We start from the raw sequence: 22,224 nt of genomic DNA on the forward strand, positions 1-22,224 counted from the left end.
TCAGTGCAGCCAACCCAGTTTCATCCACTTATTGACCTCCTTATCAGCCTTTCTCTTTCCCTGGCTTACTATCAACCATTTCTTTGTTGCCCTCACTTGTTTATCTTTCTCTGGGCTTTGTCTCCACCTTTCCACTCACTCACTTTCCCCAGACAACTCCCATCATCAGTATTTATATTGCCTTTTCCTCAGTACTATCAGTTCTGAAGAAGGTCACCGGTTTCGAAACGTTAGTTCTGTTTTTCTCTCATTGCAGCTGCAGCTAGGCCCGCTGGGTTTCTCTTGCATATTCTGTTTCCATTTCAGAAGTTTAGCATGGTTATTTCACCAACAAATCTCTCCTTTGTATGCCCCATCACAAAGATTTACAAGAGAAGCAATGTCACGAGAACGTAATCCCCTCCAAATCCATTGCTAGGTCATACATTACCTTGACTTAAATGTACACTACCAGCATGGGGGCTTAGTGGCTAGCGCTGCTGCCTTAAAGCACCAGGGACCCACGTTTGATCCCAGCCTTGGGTAACTGGCTGTGTGGAGTTTGCATATTCTACCTGTGTCTGTGTGGGTTTCCTCTGGGTGCTCTTCTGGTTTTATTACCAATTTAGGATCATTAGCCAGACTGCAGACAATGTAGAACATTTGCATGTACTAGAACCTACACAGAGCCCTGTTCTTTACAGATAGGAAAAAAAACCTATAACACATTGCACCTGTTTCAATGCAACACAGGAGGTCGTCGCTGCTTGCTGGTTCATTGCAACAGGGCAATGTCTTGATTAGGAAGATGAATTTGCCTGTCTTAAAATTTAAACAAATCTTGACAGTTAACTATCAGTCATCATTAGTTGGTGCATTCTCCATGGCAATGCCTCAACCTTTTGTCATTTGTCAACCAATCAGCTCCTCCCCTCATATTAACAAATGTAAGTTTCCCCTTGAATTGACATTCTTGTGAATTGTCCTGATGAATGCAAGTTGAAAGATTTAACAAAGTGTATCTCTGTTCAGCAATTTTCACTTTCTGCACTCCTAAATAATTTAATCAAAAATAGTACAGAGAAACATTAAGATGCAGTAAGATGTTTAATGACCTGAAAAATTTATTATAAAGGTGAAGGAGGACAGTTAGGCTGGCTTTACATGAAAACGTTAGTCTTTGTCTTGCTACTGAAAAACAGGACGGGCTTGAAGGGCCGAATGGCCTACTCCTATTCCAATTTTCTTTGACACAAATTGCTTGAAAAACTAGCAGGTCTGGCAGCATCTGTGGAGAGAAAATGTTTTGTTAACGCTTTGGGTTCAGTGACCCTTGTACAGAACATTTTCTATGTTTCTACATTCTTCAGATTTGTTAACGAATAGAATCCTTCTTAACTTTTATTAAATAGCTTCTGGTCATATTTAGAATATGTTACTTTTCTTGCATTCGGATTGAGTCATCAAACGGTGCAAATGCTCAATAAGAAAGTGGTTTTTAAAATTGCATTTCCTGTAATGACCAAATTGAACTGTTTTACAACATTTTATAATTTATGGAGAAATTAAAATAAAATTCTGAATATTTAATCACTAAACCTTACCTTATCTGAGCATGTGCAGAACCATGTCTTTCTAAACCAATAGGGAAGCTAAAGAAAACACTCTCCATAATCTGATTGGATGAATCTTAATTGTCAATCAAACTATCAGAGCTTTTCTGATATTAATAGAAGTGTAAAATCATTTATTTTTCACTCCGTCCCCAAATATTTTCTTTGCCAAGACTATAAATAAATCTTTAGGTTGTTCTAGCCCAGTCAATGTTGAAGCTGCTGCTGATTTAAGGGACAATACAAAAACAAAATGAGCAACAATTTGTATTTTTTTGTGTCAGTCTGTGACCGTGGGAATAATGCAGCGTTTCCATCCAGGCAGCGCTGAGCGGAGGATAAGGAGACCAGCAGAAGGTTGGAAATAGTAGACACTGTATTTGGCAATGGGAATCCAAGCAGGCAGTTCTCCACACCCCCTTCTACAGCAGAAGACAAGCTGACCCGGAAGAAAAGTAGAGAGAGAGAGAGAGAGTTGATTGTTGAAGGAGATTGCATTTATTTAGAAAGCTCTGGGCTTTCCCTGTTTCCAGGTCTGAATGTATGTCCCCTCACTGCCACCTAGAACATCAGCAGAGGGAAGTGAAGTCCACTTACACCATGCTGGGATGCAAGGTCACCCTGGCGACCTGTGCTTTGAACCAGTGGGCACTAGATTTTGAAGGAAATCTGAAAAGAATTCTGAAAAGTAAGTTTTCAAAAATTAAGAAGCTCGGTACGCGGCTACGTCGTTATATTGAGAAGTATTCTTATCGTTACTCGGGGATTCCTACACCCCAACCATCATTTCTGCCCCCAGGATTAATTCGTAAACGGGAATTATCAAGAACGTGAGAGTTTCATTCTCTGGGAGCTAACAAAGGCAGTGCGTGAATCGCTTGAACTATTCGGCATTTTCTGAACTGCACCATTGTAACCCATATGTCATTTTCATAGCTAATATCAGTTCTTGCATTTCTGCACAGTTACTTCCCCCCCCCCCCCCCCCCAGATGCACCAGAGTGAGGAGGCGGTCGGGCAGCGTGCACCCATTGGGCTCAATTACACCTCTTTGTTAATTCTGCCCCGGTGCTGTTTTTCATTTTTCCAGCACGTGTGGGAAAATGTGTTCCTGTCGCTCAGCTTTGACTCAGGATTTATGCTGATAATCCGCTGCATTCTCAGCTAGCAACAGCATGGTTTGGTTGTCTAATGCATCCTCCTCACTTTTCTAGCGATGCGCCAGAATGCACCAACCACATACTCCCTACAGCACTGTAACTCGTGGAAGTGGACTGGGGAGAGAAGTTACTCGTGGCTGTTTTGTGAACCCCCTCCTCTGAGCCAGAATGGTCTGTGTTGAAATCTCTAACACTGGTGTATTACTGAAGTGCTGCCTTAAAGATAAGCTGACACAATGAGACCTTGTCTGACTCCTTGTGTTGTACATAGAAGATTCCTTGGCACTGTGTCCGAGATGGGCAGGACAGTTATCCCTTATGTCATGTCTGATTTAAAAAAAAATTAATCAACATCTGTCTGGTCATTATCACTTGTTTGTTTGTGGGAGGTTGCTCGTTGCAAATTTGCTGTTGATTTTTCAAAATTTCAAGTGATTGCACTGTGAATATATTTCATTGGCATTAAATCACGTTGCGACAATCTAAGGTTAACAAGCCACTGGAGATGCATTGGCATGATGGTCATATCCCTGGGCAAGATGTCCAGATCGCCCACCCCCCCCAGATTAATGTTTTGGGGATAAATGTTGCTGGAAAAACTCTATATAGATCTGGCAGCATCTGTGCAGAGAGAAAAACAATGAGTGTTTTGAGTCCAGTAACTTTTTTTTTCTTTTTGGAGCAGTTTCAAAGTATGGTTATTGGACTTGAGACTTTAACTCTATTAGCGAGTTTTTTGAGAAGATTTGTAGCTCAGGCTGAGGCTCTGGATGTAGGTTTGCTCGCTGAGCTGAAAAGTTCATGTTCTGACATTTCGACACTGTACGAGGTAACCTCTTCAGTGAGCCTCCAGACAAAGTGTTGCTGATGATTCCTGCTTTCTAATTATATGTTTGGGTTTCTTTGGGTTGGTAATGTCAGTTGCTGTTCTTTTTTCTCAGAGGGTGGTAAATGGGGTCCAAGTCAATGTGTTTGTTGATAGAGTTCCAGTTGGAATGCTATGCGTCTAGGAATTCTCGTGCGTGTCTCTGTTTGGCTTGTCCTAGGACGGATGTGTTGTCCCTGTCAAAGTGGTGTCCTTCCTTATCTGTATGTAAGGATACTAGTGCAAGAGGGTCACTAATCACAGAAAGACCCCCTTTCTGTGGGACAACACATCCATCTTAGGATAAGTCAAACAGAGACACGCATGAGAGTTCCTAGACGCATAGAGTTCCGGTTGGAATGCCATCAACAAACACATTGACTTGGACCCCATTTACCACCCCTGAGAAAAAAATCAGGAAATGACATCAGCAACCCAAAGAAACCTGAACATAAAATCAAAAAGCAGGAATCATCAGCAATGCTTCATCCGGAGGCTCACTGAAGATGTTACCTAGTATGATGACAAAATGTCTGAACGTGAACCTTCCAGCTCAGTGAGCAAACCGACATTCAGACTTTATCTCTTTCTTTTTCTTTCTCCTCACAGGTGCTGTCAGACCTGAGTTCCTCCAACACTTCCTGTTTTTGTTTGACCCGATTGTAGCATTATTGATGTTCCACAGAAACATTCTCCCACCAATGGGGAGATAGCTTTTGAAAGTGCTCTCCAGACTGATTGGGGTCAGACGTTCACAGGTAAAGGGACGGCTGGAAAATGGGAAGCCTTCAGAAATGAGATAACAAGAATCCAGAGAAATATATTCCTGTCAGGGTGAAAGGGAAGGCTGGTAGGTATAGGGAGTGCTGGATGACTAAAGAAATTGAGGGTTTGGTTAAGAAAAAGTAGGAAGCATATGTCAGGTACAGACAGGATAGACCGAGTGAATCCTTAGAAGAGTATAAAGAAAGTAGGAGTATACTTAAGAGGGAAATCAGGAGGGCAAAATGGGGACATGAGATAGCTTTGCAAATAGAATTAAGGAGAATCCAAAGGGCTTTTACAAATATATTAATGACAAAAGGATAACTTGGGACAGAATAGGGCCCCTCAAAGATCAGAGTCTAAATTAGAGTGGTGCTGGAAAAACACAGCAGGTCAGGCAGCATCCGGCAGGAAAATCGACGTTTTGGGCAAAAGTCCTTCATCAGGAATAGATGATGAAGGGTTATTGCCCAAAATGTCGATTTTCTTGTTCCTCAGATCCTCCCTGACCTGCTGTGCTTTTCCAGCACCACTCTAATCTAGACTCTGGTTTCCAGTATCTGTAGTCCTTGTTTTTACCTCCCTCAAAGATCAGAAGGGGGGTTTTGTGTGGAACAGCAGGAGATGGGGAAGATACTAAATGAGTAGTTTGCGTCAGTGGAGAACGGCATGGAAGGTATAGAATGTAGGGAAATAGATGGTGACATCTTGAAAAAATGTCTATGTTAGAGAGGAGGAAGTGCTGGATGTCTTGAAATGCATACAAATGGATAAATCCCCAGGACCTGATCACGTATACCCTAGAACTCTGTGGGGAGCTAGGGAAGTGATTGCTGGGCCTCTTACTGAGACATTTGTACCATCTCACAGGTGAGGTTCCAGAAGACTGGAGGTTGGCTAACGTGGTGCCACTGTTTAAGTAGGGCGGAAAGACAAGTCAGGGAACTATAGGCCGGTGAGCCTGACGTTGATGGTGGGAAAGTTGTTGGAGGGAATCCTGAGGGATATGTATTTGGAAAGGCAAGGACTGATTAGGGAGAGTCAACATGTTGTGGCTGTACAGGCTATTGGTTAGGCGAATTTGGAATATTGCTTGCAATTCTGGTCTCCTTCCTATCGGAAGGATGTTGTGAAGCTTGAAAGGGTTCAGAAAAGATTTACAAGGATGTTGCCAAGGTTGGAGGATTTGAGCTACAGGGAGAGGCTGAACAGGCTGGGGCTGTTTTCCCTGGACCGTTGGAGGCTGAGGGGTGACCTTATAGAGGTCTTAAAATCATCAGGGACATGGGTAGGATAAATACCCAAAGTCTCTTCCTTGGGTTGGGGGAGTGCAGGACTAGAGGGTATAGGTTTAGGGTGAGAGGGTAAAGATATAAAAGAGACCTAAGGGGCAACTTTTTCACACACAGGGTCGTACGTGTATGGAATGAGCTGACAGAGGAAGTGGTGTAGCTGAAAATGTGTTGCTGGAAAAGCGCAGCAGGCCAGGCAGCATCCAAGGAGCAGAAGAATCGATGTTTCAGGCATGCGCCCTTCAGGAATGAGGTTCATGATTCCTGAAGAAGGGCTCATGCCCGGAACGTCGATTCTCCTCCTTGGATGCTGCCTGACCTGCTGCGCTTTTCCAGCAACACATTTTCAGCTCTGATCTCCAGCATCTCCTCACTTTCTCCTAGAGGAAGTGGTGTAGGCTAGTACGATTGGAACATTTAAAAGGCATCAGGATGGGCATATGAATAGGTGGGGTATGGGTCAGGTGCTGGCAGGTGGGACTAGATTGGATTGGGATATCTGGTCGGCATGGACGGGTTGGTCCGAAGAGTCTGTTTTCTTGCTGAACATCTCTATGACTCTAAATGATTTTGCTGATCAGATCATTACCAGGGAGAAATTTATTCAATGGGGAATGGTCGAGAGTTGTACTCTTCAAAATTGGGTGAAAATGTAATGAAGAAAGAGACAAAAGCCAACTATTACAGAATTGTTCATTTTAATTCTGCCAGTTTTCTCTCTGCATTTTGATTTGTACTTTGAAGTGATGGTGTGATCAAGACTACAGGGTAGTGACTGTCAGTTCACAGCTTTGTGGCAATGATAAAGTTAAACCAGCTATTGCGATGTTTCCTCAAAATCTATCTATCTGATGACTTTCTCTGTGTCTACCTTCGATATCTTGTTTTAAGGTTGTTAAAATTGAGTAACATTAAATAACCTATGAGCAGGTTACTAGTACGTACTTTGTTTTGAAATATTTTTAAACATTTACAGGTATTGAAATAGCAAAATCAAAAAGTGCACGATATAGACTTGGACCTGAACTGGAAATTTGGTAAGTAAAAAGGAAATTTCTGCTTTTTTTGTTGTTGGTAAACCAATGAAAAATGATCAAGTCCAGTCCCTGGTCTTGTGTCATGAACACATTGACTGATTTGCACAGTCTGAGCTCCCACACACATTAATATGAGAATGATCCTGAAATTGTTGATGGAGAAAGGTGCAGTTTTGAGGATCGGTGTTGATGAAGTGGTAATATCTCTGGATTATTATTCAGAAGCCCAGGCTGAGGTTCAGAACAATACAGAAGGTAGAATTTAAATTTAGTTCATAATATCTGGAATAAAACATAAAGCTACGTGAAGTTATTCTACGTAAAAATGTTGTAAAAACCTTGTTGCCTTTTTTTGAGGTTGGCCTGCATGTGATTCCATACTCTTAAATGTTGACCTTTTCACTGCCCTTTGAAATGGCCAAACAAGCCACCTTGGTTCAAGGACAGTTCAGGGTAGGAAACAAATACTGTCATTGTCACTGACTCCCACATCCCGTGAAAGACAAGAAAAAGATGCGTCATGTTGATTCATTTTCCTTGCTTCATGTTTGAAATGAAGATTCAGAGTTGGTAATGTTTGAAGAAAATTTGCTTGTGTGATGTGTAAGTCACTTTGACAGCAGAACGCCCTTTGGGGCGACCCTTTGGTTTTATGTAATGGTCCCAGCTGATGGCATTTCTGGACAAGTTAGATCCCAGAGTAAAATCTGGATTGAGAGACCATAAGTTTTAATTTTTGAAGTTGATTATTGTGGTCACTGAACATATTCACACGGGACTGGCAAGTTCATTATTACGTTTATTACGCTAAAGAAAAACAATCTGTGACAGTTTAAAAATATATACATATATCCAAAAAAAAGCAAGAAAATGATACTTCACCAAATTCCCAGCAATATCCTTTACAGACATTCCATTTTGGTGAAGTATCACTCCCATTTAAACTCTTTAAAAATTTATTACTGAACTGACTGTCTTCAGGTTTGATGGCTTTGAGACTTCTTTCCTATTAGTCATAGAGATGTACAGCATGGAAACATCCTTCGGTCCAACCTGTCCATGCTGACCAGATATCCCAACCTAATCTAGTCCCACCTGCCAGCACTTGGCCCTTATCCCTTCAAACCCTTCCTTGCTATTCATATGCCTCTTAAATGTTGCAGTTGTACCAGCCTCCATCACTTCCTCTGGCAGCTCATTCCATACATGTACCATCTACTGTGTGAAAACAATGCCCCTTAGATCTCTTTCCCCTCTCATCCTAAACTTATGCTCTCTAGTTCTGGACTCTCTGACCCCAGGAAAAAGACTTTGTCTATTTACCCTATCCATGTCCCTCATAATTTTGTAAACCTCTATAAGGTCACCCCTCAGCCTCTGACACTCCAGGTCCTACAGCACAGAGACAGGCCCTTTAACCCAAACTGGCCATTTTGACCAAAATGTCCATCAACGCTAACCCCATTACCCTGCACTTGGCTAATATCCTTCTAAACCTTTCCTATATATGTATTTGTCCATGCTTCCTACAATCGAGCCAATTGTGTATCCAATTTGTCTGCTTCCCCTGGATTCCATGCGATCTAACCTTCCAGAGCAGCCTACCATGTGGAACCTTATCAAAGGGCTTACTGAAATCCATATAGACTACATCTACCGCCCTGCCCTTGTCAACCTTCCTGGTCACTTCTTCAAAGAACTCTAACAAATCTGTGAGGCATGATCTCCGTGCACAAAGCAATGCTGACTATTCTTAATCAAACCCTGTCTTTCCAAGTTTGTGATTTTGAGGTATTGGTGTTGGACTGGGGTTACAAGGTTACAAATCACACAACAGCAGGTTATAGTCCAATGGGTTTGTTTGGATTCATTAGCTTTCGGAACGCTGCTCCTTCATCAGGTAGTTGTGTAATATTTCCAAATGCATGTATATCTTATCCCTCAGAATCTTCTCAAGTAACTTACCCACCACAAATGTTAACCTTACTGGTCTATAGTCTTTCTTTGCAGCCTTCTTGAATAAGGGTACAATGTTTGCTACCCTCCAGTCTTCCAGGACCTCAACTGTGGCTAATGACGATGCAAAACTATCAGCTATGGCTCCCGGAATTTCTTCCTGAGCCTCTTGTAGTGTTCTCGGATATATGTGGTCAGGACCTGGAGGTTTATCCACCTTCATACATTCTAATACATCCAACACCACCTTTACTGTGATATGGACTGTCCCCAAGATCTCACCGCTAGCTTCTCCAAGTTCCCAAGTCTTCTTGTCTTTCTCCATGTTCTGATAAACTACACTGCTTTTCCATTCTGACAGTTTTTCTGAAAACTAGTACGTAAATTTAGAGACTTTATGAACCAAACCCTTTTTCTGGGGTGAACAGTTCTCCTGGAATAGAACCTGATTCCAATCTGAACTCAAATCGCAAGTTGTTCCGGTATGATTTCGCTCTGAAAAAATTTCAACTTTTCAAACACATTGTCAGTTAAAATCACCGGTATCCTGCTCGGTTCGTAACTGAAGTCAAATGCTTCCTTGGAAATGATTAGATTAGATTACTTACAATGTGGAAACTGGCCCTTCGGCCCAACAAGTCCACACCGACCCGCCGAAGCGTAACGCACCCAGAAACATTCTCCTACATTTACCCCTTCACCGAACACACAGAGCCGCCAGAGGCGGGAATTGAACCGGGTCTGCTGGCACTGTGAAGCAGCAGTGCTAACCACTGTGCCACCTTGCCACCCGCATGTACCAGATCACTGTTCCTAATGACTTTCTCTTCCATTTTAAACAAAAACTCCTCTTTGAATTGAAACATCACCATCTTGAATTTAAATCCCAAATCCCAAAATTTATATTCCCCCTTAACACTGTGGTCTCCCACTGCAGACACTTATTCAGAAAAGTTTGAGGTTCCTTTGTAAAGGAACGAAGTTAGTCCTGCAGTGCTGCTGTGACAGGAGTTCCAGGATATTGACCCAGTGACTGAGAGAATGGTCTGCAAATAGGAATGTCAAGTGCTTTTTTTTTCAAGATACTTTGGCAAATAAACAATTTGACTGAAACTCTTTTGCCTTCGTTGCTTTTGACTGTGGCTAGCTGGCCACAATTGATCAAAAGACTGCCTTTTCCCTTTTCCTGCGGATTGTTAATAACTTTCCTTAAAGCTGTGACCTTCACAACATGATTGTCCACACACCAGGACTTAAGGCCACTAATGTACACAGACCAGGGTTGAAGCTCCTTTTAAACCCCATTGATCTTGTAGAGGAGGGTGGAGGGGAAGGGGGGGGTGGTTGGATAGTCAGCCTCTTGTTGTCTCTTCCTTTGTACATTTCCGATTTGAAGTTTCCCTGATTCTATACAGCTGTAATGTTCCAGAATGTTGTTGAATTTCAATCTGTAGTCATCTTGACAGTATTAGTCCTCTTTATTAAATACCACATGTGGTTGGACAGTTTCAGATGACCATGGGTGATCTGGGATTATGACAGTGATCCCAAATGTTGCTGATTTCTTTGGTGGGGAAAAGCCTCTTGAACAAACATGTTGAACAGTTTCGAAAGTACTTACCTTTTTCAAGAATGTAATCACGTGTTTTTTTTAGATCCCTCCAGTTCTTCATGTGTTGTGTTTAAGAATTAAACTCTTCACTGGAAAATATTTCCCCTTTGGATATTTCTCTACCAATTGTTTTAAACCTGTACGTCAATCCACTGAAAGGGTAAATCTACTTACTGTAGTTTCTCCAACCCCTCTATAAAACTGAAGTTCTTAATCCTTGGCGTCATCTTATTAAACATCTTTTTTAAAATTGTAACATCTATCCTAAAATGATTTACAATTGTTTATAGTACTCCAGCTGAGGTTCAACCAGTGATTTTCAGACTTCTTCATGAAATCCCTATGGTGTGGAAGCAGGCCATTTGGTCTACTGAGACCACACTGATCCTCTGAAGAGCGTCCCATCCGGATCCACTCTGTAACCCCGCATTTCTAAGGTTAACCCACCTACCCTGCACATCCCTGAACACTGGCCAATTTTCCTTGGCCAATCCACCTAACCTGCACATCTTTGGTCTGTAGGAGGAAACCCACGCAGACACAAGGAGAACATCTGTGTGGAGTTTACGCAGTTGCCTGTGGGCAGAATCAAACCTGGGTCCCTGGCGCTGTGAGGCAACAGTGATAACCACTGAGCCACTGTGATGCCCATAGAATATTAGAATCTCCTACAGTGTGGAAGTAGGCCAATTGAGTCCACTGATCCTCTGAAGAGTAGCTTACCGGACCCACCCTCCATCCTATCCCCACAACCCTGCTTCGTCATAGAACATAGAATATTACAGATCAGAACAGGCCCTTTGGCCCTCAATATCTCCACAGGTCAGTGCTACAAATTGAAGCCTACTTATCCTACACTATTCCATTTTCATCCATATGTTTATCCAATGAACATTTAAATGCCTGTACAGCTGGTGAATCTACTACTGTTGCAAGCAGTGTGTTCCATGCCTCTAATATTCTCAGTAAAGAAAGAACCTCTGACATCTGTCCTATTTCTATAACCCCTCAATTTATAGCTATGTCCGCTTGTGCTAGCCATCACTGTCCGAGGAAAAATACTTTCACTGCCCACCCTGTCCGTCCCTCTGATTATCTATATGTCTCCATTAAGTCACCTCTCAGCCTTCACTCTCATGAAAAACAGCCTCATGGGTGGCATGATGGCAGTGGTTAGCACTGCTGCCTCACAGCGCCAGAGACCCAGGTTCAATTCCTGCCTCAGGCAACTGTCTGTGGAGTTTGCACATTTTCCCCATGTCTGCGTGGGGTTTCTCCGGTTTCCTCCCACTGTCCACAAATGTACAGGTTAGGTGAATTGGCCATGTTAAATTGCCCGTAGTGTTAGGTGAAGGGGTAAATTGTAGGGGAATGGGTCTGGGTGGGTTGCTCTTGTTGGGCTGAAGGGCCTGTTTCCACACTGTAAGTAATCTAATCAAGTCCCTCAGCCTTTCCTCTTAAGACCTTCCCTCCATACCAGGCAACATCCTAGTAAATCTCCTCTGAATCCTTTCCAATGCTTCCACATCCTTCCTGTAATGCGATGACCAGAACTACACGCAATACTCCCAAGTGTGGCCACACCAGAGTTTTGTACAGCTGCAGCATAGCTTCATGGCTCCAAAACTCAATCCCTGTATGAATAAAATCTAACAAGCCATATGCTTTCTTATCAACCTGGGTGGCAACTTTCAAGGATCTATGTATGTGGATACCGAGATCTCTCTGCTCATTTACACTACCAAGAATCTTACCATTAGCCCAGTTCTCTGCATTCCTGTTACTCCTTCCAAAGTGAATTACCTCACACTTTTCCACATTAAACTCCATTTGCCACCTCTCAGCCCAGCTCTGCATCTTATCCAGGACCCTCTGTCACCTGTAACATCCTTCGGTACTATCCACAACTCCACTGATCTTGGTGTCATCCACAAATTTACTAACCCATCCTTCTACGCCGTCATCCAGGTCATTTGTCAAAATGACAAACAGCGGTGGACCCAAAACAGATCCTTGCGGTACCCCAATAGTAACTGAACTCCAGGATGAACATTTCCCATCAACCACCACCCTCTGTCTTCTTTCAGCTAGCCAATTTCTGATTCATATAGCTAATTGCTCCTCAGTCCCATGCTTCCGTATTTTCCGAAATAGCCTACCATGGAGAACCTTATCAAATGCTTCACTGAAATCCATTTACACCACATCAACTGCTTTACCCTTGTCCACCTGTTTGGTCACCTTCTCAAAGAACTCAATAAAGTTTGAGGCATGACCTAGCCTTCTCAAAACGGTGTTGACTGTCCCTAATCAACGTATTCCTTTCGAGATGATTATAAATCCCATCTCTTGTAACCTTTTTCTAACACTTTACTCACAACCGAAGTAAGGCTTACTGGTCTATAATTCTAGTATGAGCTGAAAATGTGTTGCTAGAAAAGCGTAACAGGTCAGGCAGCATCCAAGGAGCAGGAGAGTCGACGTTTTGGGCATGAGCCCTTCTTCAGAAATCATGCCCGAAACGTCGACTCTCCTGCTCCTTGGATGCTGCCTGACCTGTTACGCTTTTCCATCAACACATTTTCAGCTCTGATCTCCAGCATCTGCAGTCCTCGTTTTCTCCTATCATTCTAGTATCACTTCCTTGCTTTTTTTAGTCAGAGGCCACTTGCAAAGTGAGCTGCCCCATATATTTATCTGTCGTATCAGTTTACCCTGGCATCTTTTGAGAATCTTATGATTATGCATCTCCTATGGATCCCTCTGCTGTGGCATTCCTCTCTAAATAGGATGTAAAATAGTCTGTCAGGTCAGTATGTTTAGATTACTGCCCAACACACACCCAGATTCTGCCCATTCAACTAAACTAACTCCTCCAGAAATTTGCCAATATTCTCCTCCTATGTTTATTATGTTGGAAAGCTTTTTGTATTATCCTGAAATTGTACCCCTTGTATGCAAATCCAGGCCATTCATATAGAAAGTGAAATACAGTGATCTAAATATTGATTGATGGAGGGACCACATTGAATAACACTTATCAGGAAAACATCTTCACCGTAACAGTCTTGAATTAACTGCACTGAGGCCAGTGTCCTATCACCCTTTATTTACATATGCATAGTCCACGGGCTCTGACCAGCCAGCTCAGAACCAGTCCCTAGAATGAGAAGATTCTGAATCCCCAAGATTTCTCTTTGCAGCAGTAGATGCAGGCCCAGGCTGCAGCGAGGCACCAGCAGCAGTGATGGCAGTAGCTGCTTGTGCACTCAATATAGCCCAGTAAAAGAAAGAGAAACCCCAAAACAAACATCAAAAAAGAAACCAGAAGTCCAAGTGTCTCTTCACTCAGAACTATCCCCTGGTTATTTCTTTTGTGTGGATTACATTTTATTTTAAACTATTTACACAATAACTCTATAAATGTTAAAGTATAATGGTAAAATCAGAATGTTGAAAACGTGTTGCTGGTTAAAGCACAGCAGGTTAGGCAGCATCCAAGGAACAGGAAATTCGACGTTTCGGGCATAAGCCCGAAAATCAGAATGTTGTTCATCTCTAGAAACATTTAAAAGACAAAGGTTTAAGGAAAACAATTATTCAATTTGATATTACTTAATAATGAAACCGTACGGCTGGAGAATTACATTTAATGATTTAGTGCTTTAAATTGCTTCAAATTTGTAATCTCAATTTCCTTGCTTATCCCCTGGTTATATCTGTCAGCCAGGGCTCCCTGATTGACTCAGATTCTTGATTGGCTTGGCTCAACAACCCCAATGAGATCCACCTGGCCCCACTAGTGTCCCTCCAATCCTGCAGGCACTTAAACCTCCAGGTTTAACTATTTATTTCTACTCTCTAAATGACTGTCTTGTGTATTACTTCAACAAATTCCTTTTGAAAATCTGAGGTACATTGCATGACATTTGTCAAGTCATTCTTTTACGTCCACAAAAAAAAGGATGGATTTGCCTTTAAATAACTGCTGCCTCTCCCAAGTTAACACTCATTTCCAAGTGACCATTCTTTTTGTCTTTTAAAAGTTGGCTTCTGGTAGTTATCTCCTTGAGATTGTGGTTTCAGGTAAGTCTTTGATAACGTTTTGACCAAGTGTCTGATTGTAAAGTGGGACTTTAAACAACAACCTTTTTAAGGATCAAATTACTGTAGATGCTGGAATCTCTACTGAAAACAAAAAAATGCTGGAGCTCACAGCAGGTTAGGCAGCTGCCATGGATTCTGTCTGATCCGCTGCGATCCCCAGCATTTTTTTGTTGTCAACCTCCTTGAGGCAATGGAGAGTTTTGTTTCCTTAATGCTTTGTATCAGCAAACAGATTGATTACTGTATACATGTGAAGTTCAGAGCAAAATTGATAACAGCAGTCATGTCTCTTCTCTAAAAATGTTGACTCTTTTGATGAATTTTCAAGAAAGCTACATGATGTTGCTCTTTGATTCTCGTACTTCTCTTTCAGTAAAATCACTTTGTACCTTTTACTCCCCTCTCCAGTGGCTATGGCTGTGGCGATCACTACTTGGAACCCGATACAGTACTTCACTCATTTCAAGTATTGGCAGAACTGTTGGTCTCTCCGGTCACTGAAGACATAATGTGCGATGTAGGAATGTGAGTGTGTTTCAGTGCTGATTACTGAGACAATTTCAATTGCTTAATATTAGACCTGAGGTTTTGCAGTCATGACGGGTGACTTGATGAATTGTTATTTGATGATTAATTTAGCTGAGACACAGTAGTTTCCCTCTGTTGTTTTTGCATGTTAACCCATTTAGAATTTAACAAGTGATATTATAGAAACTTTTTAAAAAGTAGAATGAAATACATATAGAAGTATAAGAGGTCTCTCTCAGAATAGTGATTTTAACCTCTACCCTGGCCTGTCTGGCAAAGCTGTTTGAACAGGGAATGATCATGATTGATGTTATCAAAAAGTTTTGGAAGACTTCATTAACTGGTTTGCTACATTTAGATTTGTGCACCTCTGGACTCTTCCCTCCATGGTGAAATTACTTTAGTTCTCTGATTGCAAGGCTGTGAAGAAATTGAGCAACATTTTTGACTGAGTGGATACTGAAAAGTCATGTTGGTGCCATTCGGTTTTCTGCTTGGAAATCTCTTGCCCATGACATCGCTGTAGTTCTCACAGTACCTTCAACTCACAGAATACCCAGGACCAAGGGATTACAGAGAGAGTAGCTATGCTGAGTTTAGGTAAATGACAGAAGCATCAACCCAACAGGCTGGTTTTCAGGAGGCTTTGGAGAGATGGACAGAAAGTCAAGAGTCTCGAATTGCAGAGAGTGGGGTTTGAGGGTTAAGGGTGGTGATGCTAGTGAAAGAACAGGAGAGCTATGGACCAGAATGTGTAGCTTGAGGTTGTCTATAGTTGTTTGATTACATATCCATCTATATTTATGGTTTGGAGCACAGGGTGGAGGTGGCCGAGACCCAAGGTGATCGATGGAGAAAGCTAGCAAAGTTTGGGTTGGCAATAACAAAAATGCGAATGGAAGTCATAAATGAAGACAGGTAGGCACTGAGTCAGTGCACATTGAGGTTCAGCTGAACAGTGAACAGGATGCTGAGAGATGGCTGGGAACTAGATTTAATATCAGGCAGGTAGGGAGATTTAATTCCATACTTCCACTGGCAGGTGAAACTAGGACAAGAGAGAATAGCTGGAGCTGAAGGGGGAGGTAGCTGGGAATGCGATGGACAGGTGAGGGTGGGGGTGGAAGTGATGGGTTGGAGAGAAGGCTGGAGTGGATAGGTGGGAAGGAAGATGGACAGTTCAAGAGAGCGGTGCCGAGTTGGTAGGTTTGATCTCTGATTAAGGTGGGGGAGGGGAAATGAGGAAACTGGTGCAATCCAAGGGATCAATGACTCTGACCTCCAGCATCTGCAGTCCTCACTTTCTTGAAGAGGACATATTGTCAAAATTAGAGGTGGCAAATTTAGGAATGAATTGAGAAGGAATTTCTTCACCCACAGGGTTGAAAATATATTGGAATTCCCTGTCGGTGAAGTAATTAATGTTACATCAGATATGTTTTTGAACAATAAAGGAATTAAAGGTTACAGTGAGAGGGTGGGTAAGTGGAGCTAAGTCCACAAAAAGATCAGCCCTGATCTTATTGAATGGTGGGACAGGCTTGAAGGGCCAGATGGTGACTCCTGCTCCTAGTTCTCATGTACTTTTGTTTTAGCAGTGATTAAAATGGAGGATTTTCCACCAAACAGTGAAGGTGCACATTTTTTATGCAGCATACTGACAGTGGGATGATGTTTTGGTGTGTTCCTCTGTGCTGAAGGAACTGACGTGTTTTAGTGATGAGGTAACCAGACTTGCCTGGATTGGCGGTTATTCTGTTCCACAGCAGCTGCAGCAGCAAAGCTCGAAGTTGATTGAGAATGATGCTCATTAGTCAAGTCATGTAAAGACTATCACCGACATGAATCATAATCAGCAGAACAGAGAGACATGATGGTGTAGTGGTGATATCATTGGATTAGTAATTCCGAAGCCCAAATAATGCTTTCAGGATTGAGTTCAAATCTCACCACTCTGTTGGTGGAATTTCAATTCAAAATAAACTTTAACTTAACCCTAATCCTATTGAAAGCTGGGTTCAGCAATGGTGACAATGAAACTATTGTCCAGTTGTTGAGAAATATCTCCTCAGTCACTAATGTAAGGAAGATTGGTGTCCAGACCTTGTCAGATGTACCAATCTTTATATTGCTGAGGCTAAACGCAAGCTTGCAGACACTTCCTCCTATTGCACCCTTGACCATGACCCCACCTCCCACCACCAAACCACCAACCCCCCCAGATCATCCACAACCTCATCACCTCAGGGGATCTCCCATCCACCGCCTCCAACCTTATAGTCCCATAACCCCGCACCGCCCGTTTCTACCTCCCGCCCAAAATCCACAAACCTGACTGCCCCGGCTGACCCATTGTCTCAGCCTGCTCCTGCCCCACCGAACTCATCTCTGCATACCTTAGTCCAAGAACTCCCCACCTACGTTTGGGACACTACTCACGCCCTCCACCTTCTCCATGATTTTCGCTTCCCCGGTCCCCAACGCCTTATCTGCACCATGGACATCCAGTCCCTGTACACCTCCATCCCCTGTCATGAAGGTTTCAAAGCCCTCTGCTTCCTTTCCCGCCAAACCAACCCGTACCCTTCCACTGACACCCTCCTTCGACTGACTGAACTGGTCTTCACTCTGAACAACTTCTCTTTCCAATCCTTCCACTTCCTCCAAACCAAAGGAGTTGCCATGGGCACCCGCATGGGCCCCAGCTATGCCTGTCTCTTCATCAGATATGTGGAACAGTCCATCTTCCGCAGCTACACTGGCACCACCCCCCACCCTTTCCTCTGCTACATCGATGACTGTATCGGCGCTGCCTCGTGCTCCCACAAGGAGGTTGAACAGTTCATCCACTTTACCAACACCTTCCACCCCGACCTCCAATTTACCTGGACCATCTCAGACTCCTCCCTCCCCTTTCTAGACCTTTCCATTTCCATCTCGGACGACCAACTCATCACGGACGTTTACTATAAACCGACTGACTCCCACAGCTACCTAGATTACACCTCCCACCCTGCCTCCTGTAAAAACGCCATCCCATATTCCCAATTCCTTTGCCTTCGCTACATCTGCTCCCAGGAGGACCAGTTCCAACACCGTACAGCCCAGATGGCCTCCTTCTTCAAAGACCGCAATATCCCCCCAGACGTGATCGACGATGCCCTCCACTGCATCTCCTCCACTTCCTGCTCCTCCGCCCTTGAGCCCCGCCCCTCCAATCGCCACCAGGACAGAACTCCACTGGTGCTCACCTACCATCCCACCAACCTCCAGATACATTGTATCATCCTTTGTCATTTCCGTCACCTCCAAACAGACCCCACCACCAGGGATATATTTCCCTCCCCACCCTATTAGCATTCTGGAAAGACCACTCCCTCTGCGACTCACTTGTCAGATCCACACCCCCCACCAACCCAACCTCCACTCTCGCACCTTCCCCTCCAACCGCAAGAAATGTAAAACTTGCGCCCACACCTTCTCCCCCCGCCCCCCCCCCCCCCCCCAAAGGGATCCTTCCATATCCATCAGAAATTCACCTCCACCTCCACACATCATTTACTGCATCTGCTGTTGGGGAGACAGGCCGCCTACTTGTGGAACGTTTCAGAGAACACTTCTGGGACACCTACCCCAACCGCCCCGTGGCTGAACACTTTAACTCCCCCTCCCACTCCGCCAAGGACATGCAGGTCCTTGGCCTCCTCCATCGCCAGACCATGGCAACACGATGCCTGGAGGAAGAGCGCCTCATCGTCCGCCTAGGAATCATCCAACCACGAGGGATGAATGCAGATTTCTCCAGCTTTCTCATTTCCCCTCCCCCCACCTTTTCAGTCCCAACCCTCAGACTCAGCACCGCCTTCGTGACCTGCAATCATCTTCCTGACCTCTCCGCCCCCACCCCACTCCGGCCTATCACCCTCACCTTCACTTCCTTCCACCTAACGCATTCCCAACGCACCTCCCCCAAGTCCCTCCTCCCTACCTTTTATCTTAGCCTGCTTGGCACACCCTCCTCATTCCTGAAGAAGGGCTTATGTCCGAAACGTCGATTCTCCTGTTCCTTTGATGCTGCCTGACCTGCTGCGCTTTTCCAGCAACACATTTTTAAGCTCTGATCCCCAGCATCTGCAGTCCTCACTTTCTCCTAGATGTACATGTGATTCCAGATCCGCTATAATCCGGTTGGCTATTGGCTGCCCTATGAAATGGCCAGACGAGACACTCCATGCAGGTACAATCATATGCCATTCTTACCAGTGATGGCCTTATCCCATCAAAGAATAAATGGGAAAAAAAAGACATTAGTCCTACTTTTGATCAATGCTGCTGGGTTATGTAAAGGCTCATTTCTGGATCAGGGGTGCTGGAAGAGCACAGCAGTTCAGGCAGCATCCAACGAGCAGCGAAATCGACGTTTCGGGCAAAAGCCAAGGGCTTTTGCCCGAAACATCGATTTCGCTGCTCGTTGGATGCTGCCTGAACTGCTGTGCTCTTCCAGCACCCCTGATGCAGAGTCTGGTTTCCAGCATCTGCAGTCATTGTTTTTACCTCCCTTATGTAAAGGCTCATTTGTGCTTTTCCTAATTTTGGACCAACAGTGAAAATAGGCAACCAGCTGATTTAATTCATCATTTTCCTTACGCAGGTAAAGCTTCTGGATTGTTGAGACTGTCTTTTGTTGTCAAATTGTAACATTGAGAAATAATAAAGGATTAATTGAATAAGCTAAGACTCATTGTAATTGGTCCTAACTCTTTTTTTTATACAATCCAGGCCAGTCATGTACAAAAACACCCTCTATAACTGCAGAGTGATTTTTCTCAACAAGTAAGTTCTTTACTCTACTTGCTATGTCATGTATTTGTGTCAATCTTACATTATTGAGAATGATACTTAAATACCATTTTTCAGCAAAATGTCTGGCAGCGATTAGCACTTTTTAGATTAGATTAGATTACTTACAGTGTGGAAACGGGCCCTTCGGCCCAACAAGTCCACACCGACCCGCCGAAGCGCAACCCACCCATACCCCTACATATACCCCTTTACCTAACACTACGGGCAATTTAGCATGGCCAATTCACCTGACCCGCACATCTTTGGACTGTGGGAGGAAACCGGAGCACCCGGAGGAAACCCATGCAGACACGGGGAGAACGTGCAAACTCCACACAGTCAGTCACCTGAGGTGGGAATTGAACCCGGGTCCCTGGCGCTGTGAGGCAGCAGTGCTAACCACTGTGCCACCGTGTTTTCAAAAACATCAAATGCTTGTTGGTTTGCATGATATAATTGTGATAATTTTAGATTTATTATATGTATTCTAATACTGCCATGAAATGATTTCAGCAGGTGCATAGTGTGCTCAACAATGTTTACGTTTAAAAGGCACTTGAAACTCTAACACTTTTCCCTGCATCCCTCTGTATCACACCCACCAAATCAAAACAACTTTGTGTTCGCTTGTCTTTGTGGCATCAGCCAATAGGAACAGAATGTTGACTTGGTCTAAAACTGGCCTGATCTTGTGCACCTTGATGACATTTCCCTGTAATGTCTCTTGCCCTGCCCGAAGGAAAATGATGCCAGGTCCTGAAGTGGTCACATTGAATTGCAGTGGCTGGCATCTCTGTTTTCTATACTGCATCATATCAAGAAGGATCACAGAGCCCGAATGTCCCAAATCACCCTACTTTCCAAACTGCTGTTGATCGGTTTCGTCCCTGGTTAGTGCCAACCACATGTTCGAATTCTTGGCATAAAACCATGGCTTTTATCACCAGGACCTTGAATGAATCTTCACTGGATCATTAGGACAGTACTGTCTGCTTAAATGACACCTGATATATGTTGTATCCTCTGGTTCCCAACTATTGGTGTTTGGATGGTTTGCTGACATCCATCCTCCTTTCGAATCCACCTCTTTAGAGATGGTTTTTGCACAGCACTAGAGCAGGTGGGACTTGAACTCCGGCCCCTTGGATCTGAAGTAGAGACAGCCATGACAACCCTCTAGTCTCCTTTCCGGACTGAATTTATCGGCCTGTCTTATTACCCACAATAGATGATAAATCGTCAATGGCTGTTTGGGAATTCAGAACTTGAGTTTAGTGGAAAATGATAAATTTTATTGAAGGATGATACACAAGAAATATCCAAGTAAAGAGGAAAAAACATTTGTCTTATGTGAGGGAACAGTGTTCATTGGTTGTTTAAATAGACTCTGATTAGGGGAGGCATTGCTGAGGAGAATGTGTGCCAGTTAATGATGACTGTTAGTAAACTGCACAGAATCATAGAATCCCTACAGTGTGTAAACAGGCCCATACCCTGTTTGGGGTATAACCTACACATTCCTGAACACTAGGTGAATTGGCAGTGGTAATTTGCCCATAATCTACATACCTTTGGATTGTGGAAGGAAATCGGAGCACCTGGAGGAACCCCAAGCAGACACTGGGAGAATGTGCAAACTCCACACAGACGGTCACCCGAGGCTAGAATAGAACCTAGATCCCTGGTGCTGTGAGGCAGCAGTGCTGACCCGCCAACAACTAACTTAGGGATGTCAGTTGGGCTTGCAGTACAGCGCCTTTGTGGAGCTGGGGCTGTAAATGTTAATACACAGGTACCTACCTTTTCTTTCAACCAGAAGGAACATGTACACGCGGTCTGCCTGTTTCAGTGCAAGAAATTGGGTGATGGCAATTCACTGGTTAATCTTTTAGCGCTGTTACCTGACCAATAACAGTCAAGAGCCCCAGTTTAAAACTTAAACAAATAATGGCAGTGAGCTGTCAGTCATTGTGTAAACTGCTGCATTACCCATGACAATGTCTCTACCAGTTAGTTGACTTGCTGATCAAACAACACTTTCCTCTCGTACAGTATTAATGCTTTTGCTTATATAAAAAAAACCTGAAATTCGCCCCCCACCATTCAATGTAAGAAACCTATTGCATTGGGTATAGTGAAGCCTTGTGGTCATGGGGGAAAAAAGTATTTTTTTTTAAAAACCCTCCTCAAGCTCGTTGGGTGTTTTTTTTAATGGTTAAAACTTAAATTTGTTTGAAAGCCCCTCATCTTGATTTGCATCCGGGTAACTGGTGGTAACGGGCGGCACGGTGGCACAGTGGTTAGCACTGCTGCCTCACAGCGCCAGGGACCTGGGTTCAATTCCCGCCTCAGGCGACTGACTGTGTGGAGTTTGCACGTTCTCCCCGTGTCTGTGCGGGTTTCCTCCGGGTGCTCCGGTTTCCTCCCACAGTCACAAAGATGTGCGGGTCAGGTGAATTGGCCATGCT

At 43.7% G+C, this 22,224-nt stretch overlaps 1 protein-coding gene across 2 annotated transcripts in view; it reads left to right on the top strand.

The window, feature by feature from the left end:
* Positions 1-1,836: 1,836 nt before the first annotated feature.
* Positions 1,837-22,224, top strand: part of nadsyn1 (NAD synthetase 1) — a 100,611-nt gene continuing 80,223 nt past the window's right edge. Inside the window, exons 1-4 of one of the 2 annotated variants that reach the window (XM_060839119.1) lie at positions 1,837-2,280; positions 6,651-6,711; positions 14,795-14,911; positions 19,694-19,747. In XM_060839119.1, the coding sequence (XP_060695102.1) occupies positions 2,136-2,280; positions 6,651-6,711; positions 14,795-14,911; positions 19,694-19,747 (377 nt within the window). In that variant the 5' untranslated portion in view covers positions 1,837-2,135. The remainder of the gene's footprint in view (positions 2,281-6,650; positions 6,712-14,794; positions 14,912-19,693; positions 19,748-22,224) is intronic. The other variant, XM_060839120.1, reaches the window with a different exon arrangement.

Source organism: Hemiscyllium ocellatum, chromosome 18 (genome assembly GCF_020745735.1).
Source record: "Hemiscyllium ocellatum isolate sHemOce1 chromosome 18, sHemOce1.pat.X.cur, whole genome shotgun sequence".
In the NCBI taxonomy this organism is placed as follows: Eukaryota; Metazoa; Chordata; class Chondrichthyes; order Orectolobiformes; family Hemiscylliidae; genus Hemiscyllium; species Hemiscyllium ocellatum.